Consider the following 22,333-nt stretch of genomic DNA (forward strand, 5'->3'; position numbering starts at 1 on the left):
TTATATGTATGTCTGTAGTGGATTTGTCATGTTTTATTTTTCAAGGGAGAGCAAACCTTAGTGAGCAGCATGAAAATGATGTCAGCAGTGTCGAGGTGAAGGGATGTCACCACATCTTGGTAGAGGAAGACAAAGTGATCCGGAGCTGCGTTCGGAGTGAAGAAAGGGGAAAGGAGGGGACAAAGGAGCCGGTGCTCCAGGATGGTCTTCAGGACACGACCGCACTCTTTTGGATTGCCCTGGATGAAAACCTGGACAGCAGAACCACAACTATCAATTTAAACTCATGAGAAACTACTGAAAGAAAAAAAGTGAACAGAATAATTCTCAGTTCAGTCCTTGTATTCTCCAAATAGCATGCTAACAATCGAAACCTTAACAAATAACCCACTTAGGTTAACAAACTCTCAGTGTAAGGATGACCTGTACTTGAATAGACTTGCTGGTTTGGGTGAAGGCGTGTGTGTGAGTGTCCAGTTCCCACCTGTCCGAGTATCTCCACACACGAGGAGAGATACTGGCGTGTCGGTGGGTGTCGCAGGGTGTCCTCACACACAAAGGAGACCACCTGGTAAAAGGCGGACACACCGACTTGCTGCACCGCCGGAGATTTCTGAGCTTTATAAATATTCACCAGAGCTCTGAGTGAAGAAGTTGGAACACGCGTTTTAAACTATTGAAGCTCTTCCTTTGCATTCAACTGCCCTTATAGTATTGTTGATATTGTGTGAAGTAGGAGGGTGTATTTCTACTGACGTGATGAAGTTCTCGGTGTGAACTGCAGCTTGGGCGAGGCTCTGAGGTGGAGGAGCCATAGCATCAGTCTGCAGCTTCTTGACGTCTCTACGCAGAGATGTTATCTGGTTGTGGACCGCCTCCTGTCTCTGGACTCGCTCACACTACGCAGATACACACACTTCAGAGGGTCGTTTTACAAAACGATCCTCTAACGTGATTTTTCTCACGCAGCAACGGGTCGTACCGTGACGGTAATGTTTGCTGCGCCCTGACACGGCTGGCCGCCCTTCCCTTTGCACTCCAGGGCCATGCTAACTTGCTCTGGTTGGTTCTTGAAGAGCAAAGGGAGATTCTCCAAAAGTTCCTGCTCCATTGCCACCTGCTGTGCTTCACGTGCAACCGCAATCCTAAAAGCAATTTGAAATATTTTTAAAACAAAAAGAAATTTTTGGGGGATTTTTTTAAAAACAAATTGCAAGTAAATGCAACAATATGCTTGACTGTTTTTGACATGTACCTGGCCTGGTCCTGTAGAACGCCGAGGTCCTGCTGTAAAAGTCTGGCAGCAGCTTTCGAGTCAGTGAGGCAGGAGGGGGAAACCTCGGCCACGGGAGCCTGGAGCTGCTGGAGATCAGGAGCTGGAAGTGGAACTGGGTGCTTCTCCAGGTTGGACATGATGCGCTCTCGGGCTGAATCCACAGATACACAGAAATACTCTAAGAATGTTTTATTACATGCTTATTCACATGTTCATAGTTTACATCTGACAAATGGATGAATGAATGGATAGATGGGGAAAAAAAGGATTATTTGGATTAATTTACGAACGGATCATACATGGATACAACACAACATGGATATTTCCAGCGCAAATATCTTAGTTTTGTCTTATTTCAAATATACTAACTTACAAGTAACTTTTCAGAAAATAATCTGAGCTTGTTTTAAGTCAATAATTCATTAATACAGATGAAAAAGTTCCGCTGGCAGATTATTTCACTTATAGCTAGTGCTTTTTCATTAACGTAAAATAATTATTGACTTAAAACAACCTCAATTTTCTAGCTGAAAAGTTATTCTTATTCCAAGTTTACCAAGATATTTGCACTAGAAAATAGACCAGAAACACTTGGTAAGATTTTGTGTTTTGCAGTATGTTTTAAAATTCTAAGACATAAATATTTGTCCACCATACTGTTATCACTACATGCCTACTGATGCAGATCGTTTATAATTTTGATGGGCTCAGATTGATACCATTGCTCAGGCCAGTGTAGTCAGCGAAGCCCGGGTTCTGGGTCTGCAGGAAGGTTGGCTCACTCTGCACCTTCTCCCACAGAGACAAAACCTCCTGCTCATCGTACTGCAGACGCTCCAGGTCCACGTACTCCAGCCACAGCTCCTACAGAAAAAACACCCAGTTCAGCTGAAAAATAATGACCCATTACAGGTTAATAAGAAAGTCACTGACCTGCTGCCGCTGCATGACCTGAGCCAGTCTGTGAGGCTCGTACTCTGGTGACAGACAGGGAAGGTAAACCTCCTGCTTCTGCAGTGTCTCGTCATCCAGCCACAGAGCGAAGACGCCAAACAACCTGCAGGAAAACCATCAGCAGATTCACCAGACAACAGCAGCTTTAAAACGACAGCAGCTAAATTCGCTGTCAGGAACTTACCGGACCAGTTCTGAGTGGAGCTGGGGAGAGGTGAGGTAGAGCGGCTGGGGATTCAGGGGGCTTTCGTCCTCCTGGCTCTCTGATGAGGGGGTGTGTTGTGGGGGCACCCTGAGCGCCTGGCTGGCTGTGTGGTGGAAATCTGACACCTCTTGTAACCTCTGCCTCAGATCTTTTAGCAAAGCAGCCTGAGAAGAAGTCTGGAAGAACCTCCTACCGATGCATCCCCCGGCAGCCAGCCTTGTGGGAAACCAGGAAACAGAAGCGTTTGTTTTTCTCATTTTTTTTCTTATTGCACATCTTTTTTAAATTAGAAAATTCATCTTACCCGTACTCTGGTCCAGGCTGTCTGAGATAGAGCTGCAGGAACTTCTGCCAGATGAGGGGAAGGAGGGGGTGGTCCGGTGGCGTGGCCAAGGCCTGGGAGGCCCAACGGTACAATTGAAGCCGCTGCAGAGACGGGGCTACAGGCAACTTCAGCTTCTGCTGCGCCTTCTGGCTCAGACACAGAAACGGTCTGGTCACGTACCACAGCTTTATAAAGCTAAATTACTAGCACAGTATTTATTTACAATAAGTTAATATTTTGTTTCTGAGGAGACAAACTTTCACAATACTCCTGGTACTTTAATAAAAATTAATTGGGCGCACAAATGAATTGAGCCCATAACTAGTCATAGATATGGGCTCAAATACATACATGCAGTTCAACTAATACTTGGCTGAATCTCAATTAGCAAGCTGTTGAGAAACTAAAAATCTGACTGTTCATCATTAGCATTATTCAGACTGGATATTTGACCAGGTTCACCTTTAAAAAATGGCACAGTTCATTTAAAATGATTGGGTTTTTCTGGTATGGACCAACATTTTAGACATATCTGAGTCATATTCTCTGCAGCTAATGTCTACATCAACACAGAAAGTAAATTTTTAAACCAGAACATTTCAGTGTGCATCTATCTACCTTTAAGGCCTGATCCGGTGAGATGCTGGGCTCGGACAGCAGCTCATTCTCAATGCAGCGTCTTAGCTGAGATTCTTCCTCAAACATGGCCTCCGTGTTCAGGACCAGCCAAGCAAACCAAACCTGTGGCGAACAGCAGCGCGGTCAGAACCGGGACAAACACCACTTACAGCACCTGTGTGGATTGTAGCTTTGGGAATCCGTACCTCTCCGCTCAGGGACTGGCCCTCGATGAAGGACGGCGTGGCATTTCCAGCAATCCAGCCAACCAGAGAGGAGAGCAGACCCCGATCTCCATGGTAACCTAAAGCATTCTACGCAAACAAAGAATATTCAGAGATCTACAGTGCAGTTATTTAGGATCCCTCACCACCACCGCAGCGAAGGCAGTTTACAGAGCTGCATTCATCTCCAACTATTGGCCTCACAAGATTCCCTCCATTATGTAAACACTGCAGATACCTTATGCTGCTGGTACAGGAGCTTCTGCACACATTCCTCCTGGTGGTGAATAAAGGCAGCACAGCAGATCTGATCCATGAGGAACAGAACCGTTTTGTCACGATACCACAGATTCTGCTGGGTCAGGATTCCCACCCAAAACTCCAAAACGGCAGCGGCACCGACACGACCGGGCCGGGAGCTCTCCGTCACATGACTCTGACAGAAAAAACAAATGTTTTCAGATTTTAGAGATAAAAGATCTTCTGGTTTTCTTCTGAAATATCCAACACCCTCATTACAGGTTTTCAAAAAAGCCTGTGGGGAAAATAAGACCATGAAACCTAAAATCCTTTTCAATCTCAGCGTTCTTTCATTTAGTGCTGGCATAAGACATTGCTACCATCTATCCATAAACAGTGCCAATAATTCACTCTGTTTATACTCAGTTCTCAGTTTGAAAAAAAAAAAGTTCAAATGTATCAATAAAACCTGAAATGTATGTACATTTCTGCTCAGAACTAAAAATTTCACTTTAAATAGTTTGAATTTACCCTTTAGATCTCACTTTTTCATTTCCTGACAACTTCGGATCTGTTGTGTTCTCATTATAAAAGCCATAATGATGTACCTGAATGACGCTGTTCAGCAGACGGACGTTGTCCCCGTAGTTGGTTCCTGTGAGCAGCGGCGCCACACGGTGTGTGACCTGCTGCGTCACACCTTGAGGACACACGCTGTCGTACTGCAAGAAAAGCTGGATGCAGCTGACAAAGCTGGCAGAAGACGACAGTTCCAGGAAAACATGTTAGTTTGAGGGTAGATGCAGCTGTAGTCTCCACATGGTGCGTCAAAGATCTTCCTGACTTACTGAGAGTTGTTCAGGAGGTAAAAGCTCAGAGGGTAGGTGGGGGGCAGGATGTTATCCAACAGATGCACAGCAGCTCTCAGGTAGCGGGACTGAATCAGATTTTTTAGCAATTCAACTCCATCGGTGCAGAAGTTTTCCAAACTGGAGCAATAAAATACACAAATGACATCTAATTCAACTCCTAAAAGTAAATCTCACACCTTCTACGAGTGGGAACAAACCTGTGTCCCACTGTCGTCATAGCGAGGGACAAGTAGCAACCAATAGGGAGGCCAGCTTTTACAGCCCTGAGAACAGAGTGCATGCTGGGAGCATGGGTAAGCTCTGGAGGTGGGTTGGAAGCCAAGGCCGGTACCGTCCAGCCCCCTTTAGGGTTCTGGGCGTTACCATGGAGCTTCAGCCTCAACAACAGCTGCCACGCCCACTGACTAAAGGACGCTTCTGGAGACACACCCAGGCGAAGAACGCTGGCTAGATAAGACACCTACAGGTGGAAAAAAGGATACGTTTTTGAAAGTAATAAATGAATTCAGTGCTAAAGCTGTTTGCAAAAAAACCCCAAAAAACATCAGCACGTCACCTGTTTGATTCCCTCGGATATGAGGCCACTGTATGGTTTGTCTGTGAGATATTTTTGATAGGCTTCTGCCACCAGCAGAGCCACCTCACTGTGGAGGACGGACGCCAGCGCCAAAGAGCCGTCCTGTAAAATAAATTTAAAATAAAACATTGTAGACATTTATAAACTTCCAACAAGTTTAGAAACAATTCAGTGCACATGTGACCACCTGAGTGTAACCCCAGTTCAGACCCTCCAGGATGACACAAGCCAGTCTGTTCTCCACTGCAGACAGCGGGTTCTGGAGCAGCCAGGCTCCAATCACAGATATCTCTTCTCTCTGCGGCTTCCACAGACTCAGGGGAAGCTCTTTGCACAAGTACAAAGCCATCTGAAACGCACAAAACAGAACCTAGTGTATGTAACATCTGAGAATGTATTATGTTTTTATTCATTTAAAACAATTCTGTCATAATTATTTAACGGACTAACCATTCCCACAGACTGGATGGTGTCTCTCAGCCTCTCAAGGAGCACAGAGATGATATAAGGATGGGCTGTTGCTATGGCAGCCAGCAGCTCCCTCCCCACCTTAGAGTAAATTTCTCTGGTCGACAAACTAACATAAGACACCTGAGGAATACCAAGAAAAGGTAAGTTAAAGGAGATTCTTATTTTTCGGTGTTAAATGAGAAGAGATAATCATTAATACTTTTTCCTGGTCTATCATTCTCATAAAATACACTGACCTGTGATAGTAAATTGACAAATGGGGATACGTTTAAAGAGTATAAATACTTTTGAAAAGCACTGCACGTATTTACATCTGTACATGAAAAATCTAACATTTTTTCCCTTCTGAATGGATTTTTAGTTGCTTAACTAACTTAGGTTTTTCATTTAATTATGAATTTCCTTCCCATACCTGGTAAATCAGCAGAGTTATGGTTGTGATGAACATGGGGTCAAAGTGCTGAGTGGGCGTCGCCATGTGTGCCAGTGCAGTGAGGAGGGAAATGCCGTCAGAACTGTTCACTTCACACAACCACCCTTCAAATCTCTCCTGGTGCTTCAAGTCTGGAGCACACACAAAAACATTACCTTGATAACTCAGATTGACCTAGATAACATCCTTTTTTTAAGTCCTACAGCCAAAGAAATGCAAAATGCATCAAAGTGTGGCTGTGCTGAAAAATTAATCAGTACAAAGTGTCTGTTATTTAAAGGTATTGGGGTGTGGAGAGGTCACATATCGAACGAACTGTGTGCATAAAAATACCTCTGAGAGCCTGAATGCAGGATTGTGTGTCTCCAACAGTGCTGAGAGTTTCTAGTCCTGCTGTCTCTGCACACTGCATGACATAAAGGACCTTCCAAAGCATAGAGCTGGACAACGTCCCGTAGGGCATCTCAGACATAAACAACCAAATGCCCAACCTGAGGAGAGAGGAGAAAGACAATAAATGAAAACTAAATAATTGTTTCCAAGATGGGACGGAAACCTAAGAATGGCTTTTCTCACCTTTTATTTCTGAGAACATGCAAAACAGCTCTGAGGAAGAGGTGATCATATTCCAGCTGCAGTTTTTCCAGAGTTAAGGAGTGAACATGAGAGCTGGACCCACTGGCATCAGTCACACTCACATACTGGGCCCAGTGGTCACTGACGTAGCACACTGTCATTCTGAGGGACACAAGGGATGTCAAACTTTTCAGTTGTTGTCTTTTCTGAGACCATCAAGCAGACAAGCAAAATTTGCTACTCCGGCACTGACCGGATGATGTGCCCTATTCGTTTGACCAGCTGCCTGTAGCGAGCTCTGTTGTAGGTCTGGAGGCCACGGGCGAGAATTTCAACGAGCGAGGAAGCAAAGGCAAAGACACGCATCATCTTCTGACTGGAGCAGGCCTGAGGCTCATAGACACCTGGAGGCAGAGCGAGGTGTCGCTTAATCACTTTCAGGTGAGAACATTAAATAGGCTCATTGTCAGAGCTGAAACCAGCAGTTTACATAGACTGAATAAAGAGACACATACACCTTTTTTCTCACTCTCTTGAGTTAAATCAGACCAAGATTTCTCTTGTTTTAGATTAGTTGAAATTATCAGAATTAATTAGCTTTGTTAAATGCCAGAAAACATTGTGAGAAATTTCTTTAGATATTTACTTGTAACTTTTTTAAATTGAGGTGTTTACATACATTTGGTCAGTAACAAGGGTAATTGTCTTTTAAACTGTATGACAATCATCTGGGCTTTCCCTCATTGTTTTAAAGGGACAGTAATCATTCTGTATGCAAACTTCTGGCTTTAAAGACATTAATAGATAAACTTCTGACATTTTCTTTCTCTCAATATTGTGCCTTTTACCAAATAGAAATAATAATTCAGGTAATTACAATTGAACTACAACAAGGAAAGCTTAGTCTGATTTGCTTCACAAAATAAGACAAAAAGGTATATGTATCTTTTTATCCAGTGTATGTAAACTTTGAGTTTTAACTGTATATACCCACACCTCTCTCTTATTTGGATAAATGCCTTAAAAAGTTGTACTTTGGCCAAAAGCATTTTGTAGCCAAACACAAGCTGCTTTACCACTCCTCCTCTTTTCAAAACAGTTTGAGCCAATTAAAAATGGGTTATTTTATTGGCAAAGACGCAACATCCTTCACACATGTTTGAGGTTGAGGCTTTGCTAAACCAGAAGCTTAAGATTAGTTTAATTCATAAAAATGAAATCAGTTAGAGGAGTGTTTGGATCATTTTCCTATTGGAAAAAGCAACTCTGTCAAGATTCAACCATCTAGATATTGTCTTAAGATTAGGCCACTCTAACTTCAGGAATACAGATGGTCGAGATATTTACAGCATGTGCAGCTAAATTTCATATTTTAAACCTTGAAGCAGAATGCTGTATAAACATTTCATCCTGGACAGGGTTAAAATAGCACCACAATACATTAAAGATCTGCTGTTGTTGTATCAACCTTCCAGACCACTCAGGTCTTCCAGTTCTGGTCTGCTCTGCATCCCCAGAACCAGAACCAAACGAGGAGAAGCAGCTTTCAGCATCTATGCACCACAAATTTGGAACAAACTTCCAGAAAACTGTAAAACAGCTGAAACACTGACTTCTTTTAAATCTCAACTAAAAACCCACCTGTTTGGGATTGTATTTGAAACGTAATCAATTACAAATTTATTGATGGAACTTGACTTAATGCTTTGTTTTGATTATTGATTCTATGTTGTATTGTGTTTCTGTGTTTGTAATGATGTAAAGCACTTTGAAATGCCTTGCTGCTGAAATGTGCTATACAAATAAAATTTGATTGATTGATTGAAAATTAACATGGCATTTGTACCCATGATACATGGACGTGAAAATGTGATTATATATTTGTGTTGTAAAAACTCGAGACGGACAGGCGTGTTGAATGTCCTACCCTGTTTGCTCATCCCCAGCATGTGTGAGTAGAGCTGCTGGAAGGGGAACTGGCTCAGCAGGGAGATCAGATCTTCCTCACAGAGCAGGAGCCAGCTGCTCTCTGGGTCTTCATCCTAAACAGACAACATTTCTAATTTATTTTTGAAATGTCTGGAGGAGCTTCATCCAACACTTGTTTATTTTTTCATAGAAACAAGAACGGTACAAGATCCTTACTTTTCTTTAGCACGCTAATAGGTATGTAAATATACAATAAAACCCACATAACTAAACATCTTACAATGACATTTGCTCCCTGGCAGAGTTTAGTGTTGCAGAAATCATGGTTTAAATTAAAATGGCAGATAGTTAACGAGTCTTTAAATGTGACTCAGTTTGTCAGAATAAATATACAAAAAAAAAAAAAAATCACAAACTACATTTCTAAATCCCTCTGATGCAACTATTCTTCAAGTATAGCCAACCTGTAGATTTAACTATATCATAACATGTTAAAAATTAAATCAGTGTAAAGAATATCGTTCCCATATAATGATAATGCTTATGCATATTAAGACAGCTATTTTTTTTGGATTTTTTTCAAGTACAAGGTAGATATTTTTCTTTATTAAAAGTTTATATTTTAAGAGAAGATTAAACGTTACCTCTTCTCCACCTTCATCAACGAGGGTCCAGTTGCCAGACTCGGGTCCGGAAGCTGCTGAGCTCTGACTCTCACAAGGCTTCATGTGACCCAGAAACTCTGCACGGTGCCTGCAAAAAATACAGAGAACCAAACGGTAAGTGAGTAAAATGAGTGTTTTCACAGAAATCAGAAGACACAATCATCACTGTCCACACGCATGTTAAAAAGCCTTAAATCAGTTCTCATTTTATTGAAGTAAAATAACTTTATACAGAATCGTATTATTAACTGATTTTACCAAAATTATTGCCACACTTATTGGCACCGATAGCTATTCTTTAAAAATACATTTATCTGAAGCTTTTCGTATTTTCAGAATTTTCTAGGTTGATTAAAAGTTTCTAGGAACTCCATAACTTCCAATTTCCTTGTGGTAATAAATAAGTCATGACATAGAGATCTTTCTGTTTCAGCCAGTAATCTCTTTTTCAGCCATATTTCCAGTCTTCATTACATGATTGAGTTTTTCTCACTTCCTCATCCACTATAATTATTCAATTCATTAATCTTTTTTACCATCTCCTTCTTTGTGTTTATGTCAATCTCTAACCTCTGTAAAGCACTTTGTATTCCACCAATCTGTTGAAATATGATCAGCAAATAAATTTGACTAATTGAAGGTTTGGTCTATCAGCTGTTCAGCATGGTGGAGGAGCTGTAATGCTGTGGGCTTGTATTGTTTGCAAAGGACCTGGGAGCCATGTTAGATGACATGGTGTCATGAATTCTGACAATTTAAATAAAAATCTGGTCAATTGGCAACTGAAAGCTGAAAATGGGCTGTCAATAAGTGTTTCAGCAGGACAAGAATGCAAAACAAATTAGCAAACCTAAACAAAAATGGTTCATTAGACAAAAAGAAACTATCCTACTTCTATGTACATTTGCATTTTAATCTGAATCCTATAGAAAACCTGTTTAGTGAGTCTAGAGAGAAGAGAATATCTGAGAGAACCCAAGACTTTAGAGAAATTACAAAGGCCCCTTTATGTTTAAACTAACCTCAAGAAATCTTACAGGAGAATTGCAAGAAGATGGTTGTGCAAAATATAATTGTCAGGGTGTCAATAACTGTGACCTCAAGGATTTTGTTAAAAAACAAGTATTTCTGAGCCTGAAAACCATTTATTTATGACAAAGGTTGAATTTGCCTGGAGTTTTAATGCTAGATTTTCCTACTAAATGTGGATGGCACGGTACATGTAGGTATATTTACCTGGCAGGCGACATTAAGATGGCTAATGCTTGCATAAAATGTTGCACTCCAGAGTTCCCCAAAACCTGAATCTGGTGCAAATAAAAATAATTCATGAACACAATTCATGAAAACACTGGTAGGTTAAAAACTGAAAAGCGTGTTTTCGATTTACTTGAAGGAACGGAGCTGCCCACTTTCCCACTCCAGCAGGACAGCAGAGAAGATGACACAGCAGGTAAAGGTGCTCCCCCGATCCTCCAATACGCAGCAGGACAACAACCTGGCAGACAGGTCATCAGACATAACCATGAAGAATATCAAAAACAAATTAATTCAGCTTAAGAAAGTGGTGCAAAAATATGATTACCAGCCTTTCCAGCCACTGATGGATGTCTGTCTGGAACTGTGTGTCATCAAGGACTCTCCGTGTGAAGCTAAACAGGACACTGATGGCCTCTTTCAGAGGCTGGAGAGAGCAAGGCTGGGTTTGGCTTCCAGAGCATTCTAAAATACAATAAAAATAGGAAAACTACTTTGTCTCCTGTTCACATTAGCGGAATATCTGAAGTTATGTCTGGAAGCATCATGCTGGAGTTACTCTGTGGCGAGAAAGCTTTTAAAAGTCTCACCTTTTAGTAGGCGATACAAATAGGATTCAATTTGCAGGCGTGACAGCAGAGCGGTGTAGGCATGCAGCACCACCTTCTGGTGGAGGAGCTCACTGCAGGCCTCAAAGAGTAGCCGCAGCTCCGCCAGAACAGTCTGACTAAACTCTGCCTGCTGGAAACGATGGTATCCACAAACCTTAGCCTGGTCTGCACACACACCCTGTAGGAATCAATGCATAAAATACATTAAAACAAACACATTGTAGGCTTCCTTCACTGGCCCAAAGGCCTAACACTAATGAAACACCTGAAGTGTGAGCTGTTCATCTTTGAAGCTCCAGAGACGATTCTGTGTGCTCTTGCAGTCAGATGACTGAGTGTGCAGCTGCGTGTGTGACTGGTTCAGCTGTCGGCGGCAGCGCCAGTAGTTCTGCAGCAGTTCTGTCAGTTCATGGTTCTCCTGATGGGCCAGAGCACAGAACTGGGCGGCACAAACCTCAACACCTTCCAGCCAAGTCCGCAGCCCTTCGCCTGGCTCCCACACGCTCAGCTGCTCCAGTGAAAAGGCCTGTCGAAGAAATGACACAAGGTAGCGACATGGAAAAAAATGTAAGACCATGAAAAAATAAGAGGAAGAAAAAGAAATTAGACTATAAGCTATTCCTCTGACTTAAGATATTGGGAACATTTAGGTGATAAGCAATTTACTGTAGCCATTCCCTCAGAAACTTGCCTCCCTTGAATGACATGTTCTCTCATCTTTCCCAGTTTACGTCAAAAAGAATTAGGCCTCTGTGCCACATTGTAGATTAGCTAGAGGTGCTACTAATCATTTCATCAGTTTTTTTGTTTAAAACATGCCAAAAGTGAATCAAATTAATTGCTTGTCACCAGGCCTCTCCTGAGACAGAGTTAGAGTTACAGGAGAGTATCTCTAACATACTGGAGTTGGAAAACTCTGATATAAATGCACTGATACAGGTACTTCTGGTTGATACAAGGTAAAATTGTTAGAAGCATTTAAATTAGAATTTAATGTTATGACCAAATATAGGTTGTTAAGCTGAAAGAAGTATAAATATCACCTTATGGTCTGTGAAATTACCTGCATCTCTGGGGCTGTTTTGGGTAATTCTGGGTACAGTTTGCTCCTGGAAAGCTCAGCTACAGCCTTCAGAGGCTGCAAACTCAAGGGAGAGGATTCCTGCTCCGGCAGTGCCAACACTGCAGGTTCCCTCGCGCAGTTTTTCACAGCTTTCTCATAGATCTGCATCACAGCATCCTCCTCCAGTGCTGCAAGAGACGGGTATAGAGCAGGAGCACTTGAGATGCCAAACTGAGTCGTCACAAAAGGTTGATTCCACAACTGCACGTCTTTTTCAGACTTGTTGGTTTGTGGTGCAGTTTTGAGCTCAGGAACCTGAGCTTCCACCCCCTCATCTTCGCGGTTTGACTCTTTCTGTTGCTCTGTCACTTGTGGCGTCTCTGCTGACAGATTCAGACCTGACAGTAGAGTTTCAGTCGACTCTGATGTATTTTGAGTCTGTGCTGAGGAAGGCTCTTGTTTCTCAGAAGGCTCTGCTGCTGTGTTGGCGGTCTGGACAGGATCCTTCTGATCCTCTTTGGTCTCTTCTGGACAGGGAGGCAAACTGAGTGGGATCTCGGAGAAGCCATCGCAGTCAGCGGATGGAGCTGGGCAGTTTTTGTCCTCGTCTGCTTGCTTCTGCTTCTTGCCCAACTGAGAACATAAAAAAAAATGTTTTTCCTTGTTAAAAACTCTTCCTGTCCAATAGCTGTGTGCATATTTGTCACATAATACAAACTACTACTAATTTGACAGACAAGTTCAAAATTGATCAGTGAGTATAATGTACAGTGTGTTTGGCAACACTTTGACAGGTGTGCATAAGACTGACATAATACCTGTCATGAAGATGAAGGAGTCTTATGAACGGTTACGACTGTTGTCATGAGGCGTCATTTGATAAATAATGACACTTTTAATGCAGAGTTGCAGTAAAATTTGCATTAAAAGTCCATTAAAATTGTTAACTTTGCATCAAAAGTGTCATTATGTACCAAATGACACTTTATGAAAACAGTCATAAACATTCATGAAGACTCCTTCATCTTCATGACAGTGTCATGTCAGTCTTATGCACACCCTGTCAAATAAAGTGTTGCCCTGTAGTTTTATCTATTAGACATATTATTCTTTGCATTTAAATTAAATTAATTGAAAGAATCAAGAACCACAGAGGTATAAGGTGGGAACACAGTCGTCTCTGTATGCAGTTAAGTCAGCTTAATATAATTATTGACTGTGAGGAAGCTGAACAAGATAAAACCTCTGTTCTAAAATCCATACATTTAAGCTCGATTTACATTTACTACACAGAAAGAGCAATGGTTTCCTGGAAATATTTGTATGGTGAGAGGTGATAAAGATTGAACTACTTGACATTAAATATGATGGGAGGAGTCATGGTGAACCTTTCTTTAAATTCACCTCAAATCAACAGGTAGATTTCTGAATGTGGACACATTTGCGTACCAACAAGAAAATGATCTCAAACACACATCCAACCTGGAGTTGGAGTGGATAAACAGGCTTCCTTTATGTTTATGGAAAGTCCTGACTTCAACTATACATGAAAATTGTAAAATGTGCTTAAAAGTCCAACCACTTCAAATGATTTCAAAAAAATGAAAAATGTAACAAATAAGTTATTAGTAGCTAGAAATTTCTTGCAATATATGCTAAACTTGTTGGGGAATATTTAACCAAAACATAAATGTGTATGTTCCGTTATAAATAAAACTTGAGTGTTTTCCAAAACTACTTTTTTTTAATGTGCAAAAATAACCATTCTTTTCCTGAATGTGGATAAACAATAATACTTATCTAACACTGGCAACTTAATCTAAGCTGCATGACTAATAATAATTGATTTTAAAGATGTTTGTGAAATGACCAAGGCTATTCAGTTCATTCTCTGATTATAGTTTGGCTTCTAAGTTAACAAAAATAGCATTTTACTGTGTTCATCGGATGACGGATGCAAACACGTGTCATTCGTAGTCAGTTTAAGGAACTGGCCCACTAATGGTCACAGAAAAGGCTTTAGAGGTGACAGTGCTGGGTTTGGGGTAATCACCTGAGATTTTCCGCTGGTTTTCGGTTTGCTCTTCTTAGGTCTCACAGCCTCCATTTTTAGCGGCCTGATCCCATCAGCTCAAACCACAGACACACGCAGTCCTCTGGTTGGCGTCCCGGTGGAGGCAACGATCACCAGAGAACAACAGGTCATCATCTGTTTTCAGAAAAACAGCAAGAAGCAGCAGCAACAGCCAGTCAAGTCCCGTCTGTGCTGCCAACATAAAAACTGTCCTTTAAAAATATAAAAAAGCGACGTATGTAGTCCCTGTTGGAAAGATTCTTCAGTCAGACACCCACCTGAATGCCTTATAGGATAAACATTGTATCCACACAATTGTTAGGAAAGCGAAACCAGTGTTTGTTGATGAAACTCCTCTTAGCTAAGCTAGGCTAATCCTCATATCCTCGTTCGTAAAGATGGATTTATCCTCATTTATGTTTCTCCCGCTCCACTATGTGTCATCCCGATGGTTTTTTCACATTTTTAAAATGCCATTTGTGCTAGTCAAATAAAGTGTCATGCGACGGGAACCCCAGTCTCCTGGTCAGCTGTCATTTGTTTGGTTGTCTGTTCCAGGAACTACAAGATCGCAATCTGTAAACACGTGACTACTCCTCCTCTCTACGGCAACCGAGAGCTGCCTAGCGTTACCAAACGCAAATGTGAACTGTGTGACATTATATACGTACATGACGAATAGTTAAAATGTAATTATACATGCATAATATCTATGGGGTACCATGCCTCTCGCTCAATGACCGCTAAATATAGGCACGCACCTGAAATGACTTATTTTGACCCACTTATAAAGATTATGAGACATCATCTGAGACAGCTTTTACAACTAACTTTTTCTACATCTGCTGACAACCTCAATTGACTCTGGTAAGCAGTGATACCACTGAATTGTATGGTATGTAAAACATTAAAAAATAAAAACAATGACATGTCAACAATTTATTTAAGTTTCAGGCAACATTTTGTGCTATAAAAGACAAATGGAAACGTAGTAGCAGCGGCAAAGCTAAACTGAAATGCAACATGGTGTGGGAACGGCAATGTGAACAATTTAGTGATGTGTCGGTCGCTAACGATCCGGCTCTAAGAGCCGGCTCTTTGAAGTGAACAATTGGAACCGGCTCCACAATGGGAGCCGTTTTAGGAACCTATTTGGGAGCCGGGTTTTTTTCTACAGTATATCGCTGTCTCTCCGCCTCCCTGTCGTTGTGCTTGTGCTCTGCAAGTGCCAGAGCCGATAGTTTTTCCCCACATCGTTTATTTTGGTCCTGCGGTGCCTCGCTGTCTCTCCTCCCCCTTCTCCCTCTCCTTGCGCGTTTTGCTCTTCTGCTAGAGCGGAGAGTTTTTTTTCCCTCGGTCAGTCCACTGCCCTCATGTCAAGCGTGTGCTCCACACATCTGACCAATCACACATAGTTTCAATTAATAATGTGGCGGGAAAACACTGAAAAAAAAGTTTATCTCCACGTTTTTTGTGGAAACGGCAGGCAATTGGCCAAGATGTATAGCGTTCGTCGGCAGGTGTTTATGTACAGACACTCAGTCAGAGGTCAAGAAGCACAGAAAGAAGGGGAGTCAGTGTGAGAACTGAATAGGTGAAAATAAATGAGTGACAGAAAACGGAGCAAGATTTGGACTCATTTTAATGCTACATCAAGCTCCAGGGCAGAGTGCAGACTGTGCAAAGTCAGCATTTCCTATCGTGCAGGCTCGATAAACAACCTGCGGACATCACACGCATCAGTATTGCTATAGCATTGTTATGCGGCATTTTTACTCATCATAAGTGCTTAACAATGTCAATAATGAAACAAAATATTATAAAATTAGGTTTAAGCTATTAATTAATAATGTCAAAAATATATATGGGGAGCCGAAAGAGCCGGCTCTCCACAGTAAGAAGAGCCATTAGAGCCGCATCTCGAAAAGGAGCCGAAAATCCCATCACTGGAACAATTGCTTTTTAGGGTTAAAGCTGCGCATGCTTTGAATTTAGGATATAACATTTTATTTTCAACAATTACTTGTTTCAAAGTGCTAATGATTCATTTTAAAATGTTGCGTTACTTTATTTCTGTTAAAATCTATAACGAAAAAAACTCATAAAACATCATGGCCATTGACATGTGTCATGATTTCTGATGCCTCTAACACTGCACCAGTCACAAAGATGTCATGTACAATGCATATTATTTTATTTCCTATTCATTGTATTTAGGGTTATATAAAGGCATAAACATGCACTGTGAAAATAGTAAGGGGCTGTTAGCGGGTGTGTCTGTGGAAGTTTGCATGGCGTTATTAAACACAGTGTGCTGAGACATCTGGTCATCTGTATCCTGGCTGTATAACACGTGTAAAGACAGCTGTTCATGCTGGTCTGTGTGACTTGGAGTTGGGCTGAAAACTCCAGGTGGGTGGTGAATATATGCTTGACTGAGGGCCAGGCTGAGGATCTCTGTTTTTTCTTTGTAGAAGCGCAGCTCTATGCCTCGACGTCGCGCCAACACCAACTCTCTCTGCGCCATTTGCAGCTCCACTGCCAGGAGTCCAGGTGACTTCTGCTCCCGCCCAAGCCAGTCCAGAGCCATGCTGCTCCGCATGCTCTCATCCAGCCCTCGCTCGGAGTAGTAGGTAATCACACTCTGGGACAAAGGAGAGAAAATATGCCGTTATGACTGTGGATTAGCAGATAAAGCATCAAGAGTCCTAACAACATAACATTTATAAAACAATCGTTTTATGATTTGCTGCTTGGTAGGATTTTTACCTGTCGAGAGCACTGCTTCTCCCTCAGAGCCTTCAAGGTCCCGTTCCAGTGCAACAACTGGAACACTGTCATCATCTCCTGAAAAAAGATGAGAAAGAGTATGGGAAATCCTTTTTTAACAAAGTAAACTTCCAAATTAATGCTTTTAAAGCTCTATTGTAAAGGCATTCCTACCTCTTAAACTTTTTTCACATTTTGGAAGTTTAAAATCACAGACTTAAAGGCAGTTCATTGATATTTGAAGTGATAAACCAGATAAAAGTGTGGTGTAGCAAAATGATTTTAAATAGTTTTACACATAAAAAATCTAAAAAGATCATGTCAAGTCAGCAGTATTGTGATACTTCTAAATAAAAGCCAGTGCAACCAATTACCTTCAGAAGCCATTTGGTCACTCAATAGAGTCCACCTGTTTGTTAGTTAATCACAGTATAAAAGCAACTGTTGAGCAAACCTCAAAGTTTTTTTGTTTTTTTTTAGAGAACATTAGTGAACAAACAGCATCATGAAGAACAAGGAACACAACAAACAGGCCAGGAAAAAAGGTTGTGGAGAAGTTTAAAGCAGGATTATTTCATAAAACATTATTCCAAGCTTCGAACATCTCACAGAGAGAGAGAGTGAGGAACGGCAGCGGTCCAGAGCTCAGGAAATCTGGCCTTTATTAAACTTTGGCAAGAAGGAAAAATTTTTTACCTTGCATCGTCACAAGACATGCAATGGACACAGCAAACATGTGGAAGACAGACCAAAATGTATCTCTTTGACCTCAGTGCAAAGTGTTATTTGTCGAGGGAGCAGCGCACATCATCCTGAAAACTTTACCTTGGCAATGTTGATACAGCACCGGTTTGACCTTGACATGTAAAACAGCGCCTGGCCGAACAGCTGCCCTACATTAACAGCATTAACATTCATGTTAAACCTCGAGTCTGTAGATTGACAGACAGATTTAATGAGACACACATGGGAGACATTAGATTTAACTTGCATGAGACTGAAGTCTTTGTTTTTTTACGGCAGTACACCAAATATGCGACTCATCTTGCACTAACCGGCTTCTACTTGACATTGTCAGTGTGACTACATATCAGCATGCAGTCATGTGGATGTAATGATGACAATAATGAACCCATTTCCTCTGCCTATTATCGACCCTGTCTTCAGATGTGTTTATTTACTCAGAGGTAGAAATATGAGGTGTTTCATGCCTCAGTTCTGCTGCCAGGGTCAGTGAGGGTAGACTGATATTCCTACTAAAAACAAACTCTGGTTCTAGAAGGTGTAAATAACACCACCAGTTGAGCTACAAAGTTAAAATTAGGCCAAAAATATAACACTAAATAGATACAATGTCTTTGGAAAGTATTCAGAATTTATAATACGGTCACTGGTTGAGTCACTAGAGCGCTGTTACAGCGACTGATCATAGACCAACAACAAGGTGCAGACATTTTTGTGCCATAGTTTTCATATTTTTACATCAATCACATGACACTTCATAATTTAGAAGCACAGCTTAAAAAATACAATTTTGCAAAATGATTTGTAGTTGTACCTGGAACTCCAGCATGGTCCGTCCCATGTAGGACTGAAGCAGCAAACTGTAGGTTCCTATGCTGGTGCCTGAGTCGCACGAATTCTCCACAGGAACCTTTACTCAGAGACATCAGGGCTGGTCAATGTTTAGCAGGTGAAGTTAAACCGAAGGGATCTGGTAGCAGCAAATACTCACAGCGCTTTCTGTGGCGGCTTGATTGAGACTGTGAGTGATGAACTCAGCGGTGATGCGTCGACACGGAAACTCGTTCACCAGTGAGTTCATTAGAGCCACACGGGCTGCATCCCTGCGAGCCTCTGCTTGGGTGTCACACACCTGAGGAGGTAAGAAAAGGCCTGAGATGTAAAAGAAACAAGTGCAATTTATGATGTTAAGGAGATAAGAAAACAAGTCACTTCATTGAAAGAGATCTTATCTTACACTTTGACATTGCGGGATCAGTTCTTAAATCACTGTTAAGATTATTAGAACATTACAGGCACTCAAGCATAACCATTAAGAAGACCTCCCCATAGGTGGAGGCTGCTGGCTGGATCACAATACGGCCACTGCAAAGCAGAGCAAGAGCTGATCAGCAATACAATCCAGTAAATGATCCATCTGTACAGTAACGTATCACTCCTTATTTTTCCTTGCTTTTTAGGGAACCACATTTGCTTGTAAAAAAAGACAGTCACTTGGAGATTTTGTAATGGATTTTCAGTTTTTTTTTAGTTCTGTCTGCTTTTTCGCTCAATTTCTGTTTGCTTATGATAAGATATTTGAGCAGTGTGTGCTTAAAAACACAAGCGATGAAGTGGATGACAAAATAAAAGGTGCAAAGCTAAGGAAGCTGCCTATAGCAGATAAATCATATCTGAAAGTTACATCTTTGATAAATACAATAACAATCCTGAAACATGATTAATTATTCCTCAGTTGATTGCTCACTTTGTTGGTGTTAAAATACTTTTTTCTGTACTGAACTGACTTGTTCATGGCTCTTTTGTTGGTCTATGGTTTAGTCAATAAAGCAACAAGAAGAGTCAATCAAATTTCTATTAAAAATATATAGCCAAAAAGGAATAACATAATGAAATAAGAACAAAAAATTATTACAAAAATAGCTTTGAAATATCTTATGTAGGCTTTCAGGCCATTTAGTGTTATTCTCTGCACACTAATTTATTACATTTTAATAATAATTTTCAGCCTATTTTTGATGAGAAAAACCCAAGCCAACAAATGTATTTCTAGAAAAGGTCAGGATTGTCGCAATAGAATGTGAATAAAGTATTTTAAAACATGTGACAAATCTCATTGCTAACAGTTTTAACTTTGATAACAATTGCTATTACAATTCACACTTTTTCCAGTTTAATCTAAATAATCAAAACATGAACATCCCTTAAAGCGATAACTATCCAGACGTAGTATTTGGCCGGTATGGGTCTTTTTGCAATGAAAGTATTTAAAAGTAGAGATATTTTTGCTTAAGAGAGCAGCAGGAATGACATCACCTTATAGTTGCCAAAGCAGCTTCCTCCCGGCAGAGTGACGTAGCAGACGTAGGGAGGACCAGGCGGAGGCGCTGACTCGTACAACAGCAGGCTGTCTGTGTGGCTGCCAGGCTTCCCACAAAACCTGTCCGACTCAGAGGAGGAGTCGTTACACTGAGCTGTCTGCTTCTGCTCCCAGAAGTTATGCAGGATGCCCACCACATTAACTGTACACAGATGGGTGACAACATGTTAAAACATTCACGAAGCAACTCAGGAAATTAGTCCGGAGTCTTAGATTTAACGAAATTACATCTTTTAAAATCCTTTAACGATGCGCAGGATACTTAATCTAAATATGTAAAGAACTCTGTATATAATGTGGCAGCATTCCTGTGCATGTTTATGTAAGCAGAAACCTACACCCTGACATTTCGCTCAGATCAGCTTATTCTGACCCATTAAAGGGTTTTAGTCTTCCAGCATCCTTTCTTTTGTGCAGTGGACGTCACTGCTGCTCAGTTATTTTTGGTTAAATTGTAGTTTTTGATTTTTCCCTTCAGTAAAAGCCTAATTAACCATCATTTTAGGCACAAGAATTGAATTGGTCAATTAATATCTATAATGCTTAGATTGGTTAAAAACCAAACTGGATTATTCTACACAGCCCAGTGATTCTTTGAAGCCCAGCTTGAAATTTGTGGAACTTTTTTCCAGCATTTGTGAAAACACAAACATTTTTGATGTTTTTGGTGACAGGGCCGCCTTTGGTTGTTGGGCCACAGAATTAGGGGTTCACCCAAAGTGCCTTTAAATTCAAAACAAGTCAAGTAATTCGGCAGTATACACAATTAGAACTTGAACATATATTATTTGAATTAGACTATACAAGTTTTATTAAAATGGCCGACACAAATCTGCACTGTTCCCTAACAAAAAATGCTTCCATGTGTTTTATTGTTGCAAAGTTGTCTTGAAGTTCATACAGTTCAGACAATTCAAATAGTCTGCTGTTCAATAAAATACAGGTAAACACCTAAAAAGGAGAAACTTTATTAAAAACTTTTCAAGAAAGAGAAGAAAACAAATAAAATAGAAATTATGAACTCAAAGGACTCTGATCGGTTACTTTATCCCTCATGTAATGTCACCATAGCCATTCAAGCGTGGCTTTCGTAAAATAGATTTAACTTGACTAAATAACAATTTGCAACAGAATTACAAAACCCAATGACGGTCTGTTTCATTAGTGAAAAACAATCATTAAAGTGAGATTAATTTTACAAAAATAATCTGAAGTGGAAGCTTTAAAAACTAACTTCCCTTCGATTAAACGTTACTCACAGTCTTTGGGGCAGTCATCAGTTTCACTCTGTGAGAGGTAAGAGATGATGCTTTCCTCCAGTTGCATGTAGCTCATCTTCATCCAAAGTTTAGTTCTGCCACTGCCTCAAGAACATTCAGTCATGTTTTAACTGGTCCATCAAAAGTAAAAACTAGCACCAGTCGTTTACATCTCAGCGCATAAGTGACAATACATGGAGAAGCTAGAATTTAAAGGAGTTTTCACTACTCAAACTTCATCCTCTTCTCCAGTGTGAACATCTCACCAGGATTCCTCTTTTGAAGCAGACCACCTTTTGTCACTCTCTGCACCAATTAGCTCAGAGGGCCCCTCAGCATATTGACCCAGAGGTGCAGGGCAGGAATGCTGAGCCCCTCCCCTTTGGGCTGTGCAGCTGGCTAATCCCTGAACAGAGCTGCACAGCTTTGCCAAGGAATCAGACTGAACTATTCTCAGAGGGGAAAAAAAAACTTAGCTCAAGAAGAAAAAACATTACAGATCCAGTAGATTTACTTATTTTGGTCGAGGAATAAGCTGGCATCAAAGGGACAAGTGTCCATTCATCAGTATCTAAGACTAGAGGGGGCTGGGACATTTTTGACTTCACACTCAAATCTGAACCCGCTGAGTTCAGAGGCTGAGCTCCATTCATCCCTTTCAATATGAATGGCTTTTGTTCAACTGTGAATTCACCTCCTTTATAAGAGCTGCTTACACATAAATTTGCCAAATTCTGACAAAAAGCAGTTTCTTAGCTACCAAGTGTTACTTCTTAAATCAGAATAACTCAACAGGTTTCATGTATAGCAG

At 40.9% G+C, this 22,333-nt stretch overlaps 2 protein-coding genes across 5 annotated transcripts in view; both read right to left on the reverse strand.

The window, feature by feature from the left end:
• The window catches only part of epg5 (ectopic P-granules autophagy protein 5 homolog (C. elegans)), a 26,940-nt gene extending 11,977 nt beyond the window's left edge, over nt 1–14,963 (reverse strand). The window contains exons 1-32 of one of the 4 annotated variants that reach the window (XM_028033652.1): nt 14,649–14,962; nt 14,350–14,505; nt 12,297–12,929; nt 11,499–11,759; nt 11,213–11,411; nt 10,951–11,087; nt 10,756–10,863; nt 10,602–10,672; nt 9,345–9,453; nt 8,699–8,813; nt 7,025–7,175; nt 6,772–6,933; nt 6,529–6,686; nt 6,175–6,326; nt 5,742–5,882; nt 5,479–5,640; nt 5,271–5,393; nt 4,912–5,174; nt 4,691–4,831; nt 4,451–4,595; nt 3,841–4,038; nt 3,585–3,692; nt 3,379–3,501; nt 2,740–2,906; nt 2,415–2,651; nt 2,210–2,333; nt 1,996–2,140; nt 1,256–1,427; nt 983–1,145; nt 757–899; nt 485–641; nt 57–251 (exon numbers count right to left, since the gene is read on the reverse strand). In XM_028033652.1, the coding sequence (XP_027889453.1) occupies nt 57–251; nt 485–641; nt 757–899; nt 983–1,145; nt 1,256–1,427; nt 1,996–2,140; nt 2,210–2,333; nt 2,415–2,651; nt 2,740–2,906; nt 3,379–3,501; nt 3,585–3,692; nt 3,841–4,038; nt 4,451–4,595; nt 4,691–4,831; nt 4,912–5,174; nt 5,271–5,393; nt 5,479–5,640; nt 5,742–5,882; nt 6,175–6,326; nt 6,529–6,686; nt 6,772–6,933; nt 7,025–7,175; nt 8,699–8,813; nt 9,345–9,453; nt 10,602–10,672; nt 10,756–10,863; nt 10,951–11,087; nt 11,213–11,411; nt 11,499–11,759; nt 12,297–12,929; nt 14,350–14,403 (5,217 nt within the window). In that variant the 5' untranslated portion in view covers nt 14,404–14,505; nt 14,649–14,962. Of the gene's footprint in view, nt 1–56; nt 252–484; nt 642–756; nt 900–982; nt 1,146–1,255; nt 1,428–1,995; nt 2,141–2,209; nt 2,334–2,414; nt 2,652–2,739; nt 2,907–3,378; nt 3,502–3,584; nt 3,693–3,840; nt 4,039–4,450; nt 4,596–4,690; nt 4,832–4,911; nt 5,175–5,270; nt 5,394–5,478; nt 5,641–5,741; nt 5,883–6,174; nt 6,327–6,528; nt 6,687–6,771; nt 6,934–7,024; nt 7,176–8,698; nt 8,814–9,344; nt 9,454–10,601; nt 10,673–10,755; nt 10,864–10,950; nt 11,088–11,212; nt 11,412–11,498; nt 11,760–12,296; nt 12,930–14,349 lie in introns of all 4 variants that reach the window. The other 3 variants (XM_028033653.1, XM_028033654.1, XM_028033655.1) reach the window with 3 other exon arrangements.
• A 1,280-nt stretch (nt 14,964–16,243) lies between these two features.
• On the reverse strand, nt 16,244–21,837 carry LOC114154059 (protein limb expression 1-like). Its single transcript, XM_028032821.1, has 6 exons — nt 21,523–21,837; nt 20,200–20,405; nt 18,875–19,015; nt 18,698–18,793; nt 17,140–17,217; nt 16,244–17,014 (listed from the first exon to the last, which is right to left on the reverse strand). Exons 1-6 carry the CDS (start codon nt 21,602–21,604, stop codon nt 16,571–16,573), a joined length of 1,047 nt encoding a protein of 348 aa, XP_027888622.1. The 5' UTR covers nt 21,605–21,837; the 3' UTR covers nt 16,244–16,570.
• Between the last annotated feature and the right edge of the window lie 496 nt (nt 21,838–22,333).

Source organism: Xiphophorus couchianus, chromosome 12 (genome assembly GCF_001444195.1).
Source record: "Xiphophorus couchianus chromosome 12, X_couchianus-1.0, whole genome shotgun sequence".
Classification (NCBI taxonomy): domain Eukaryota; kingdom Metazoa; phylum Chordata; class Actinopteri; order Cyprinodontiformes; family Poeciliidae; genus Xiphophorus; species Xiphophorus couchianus.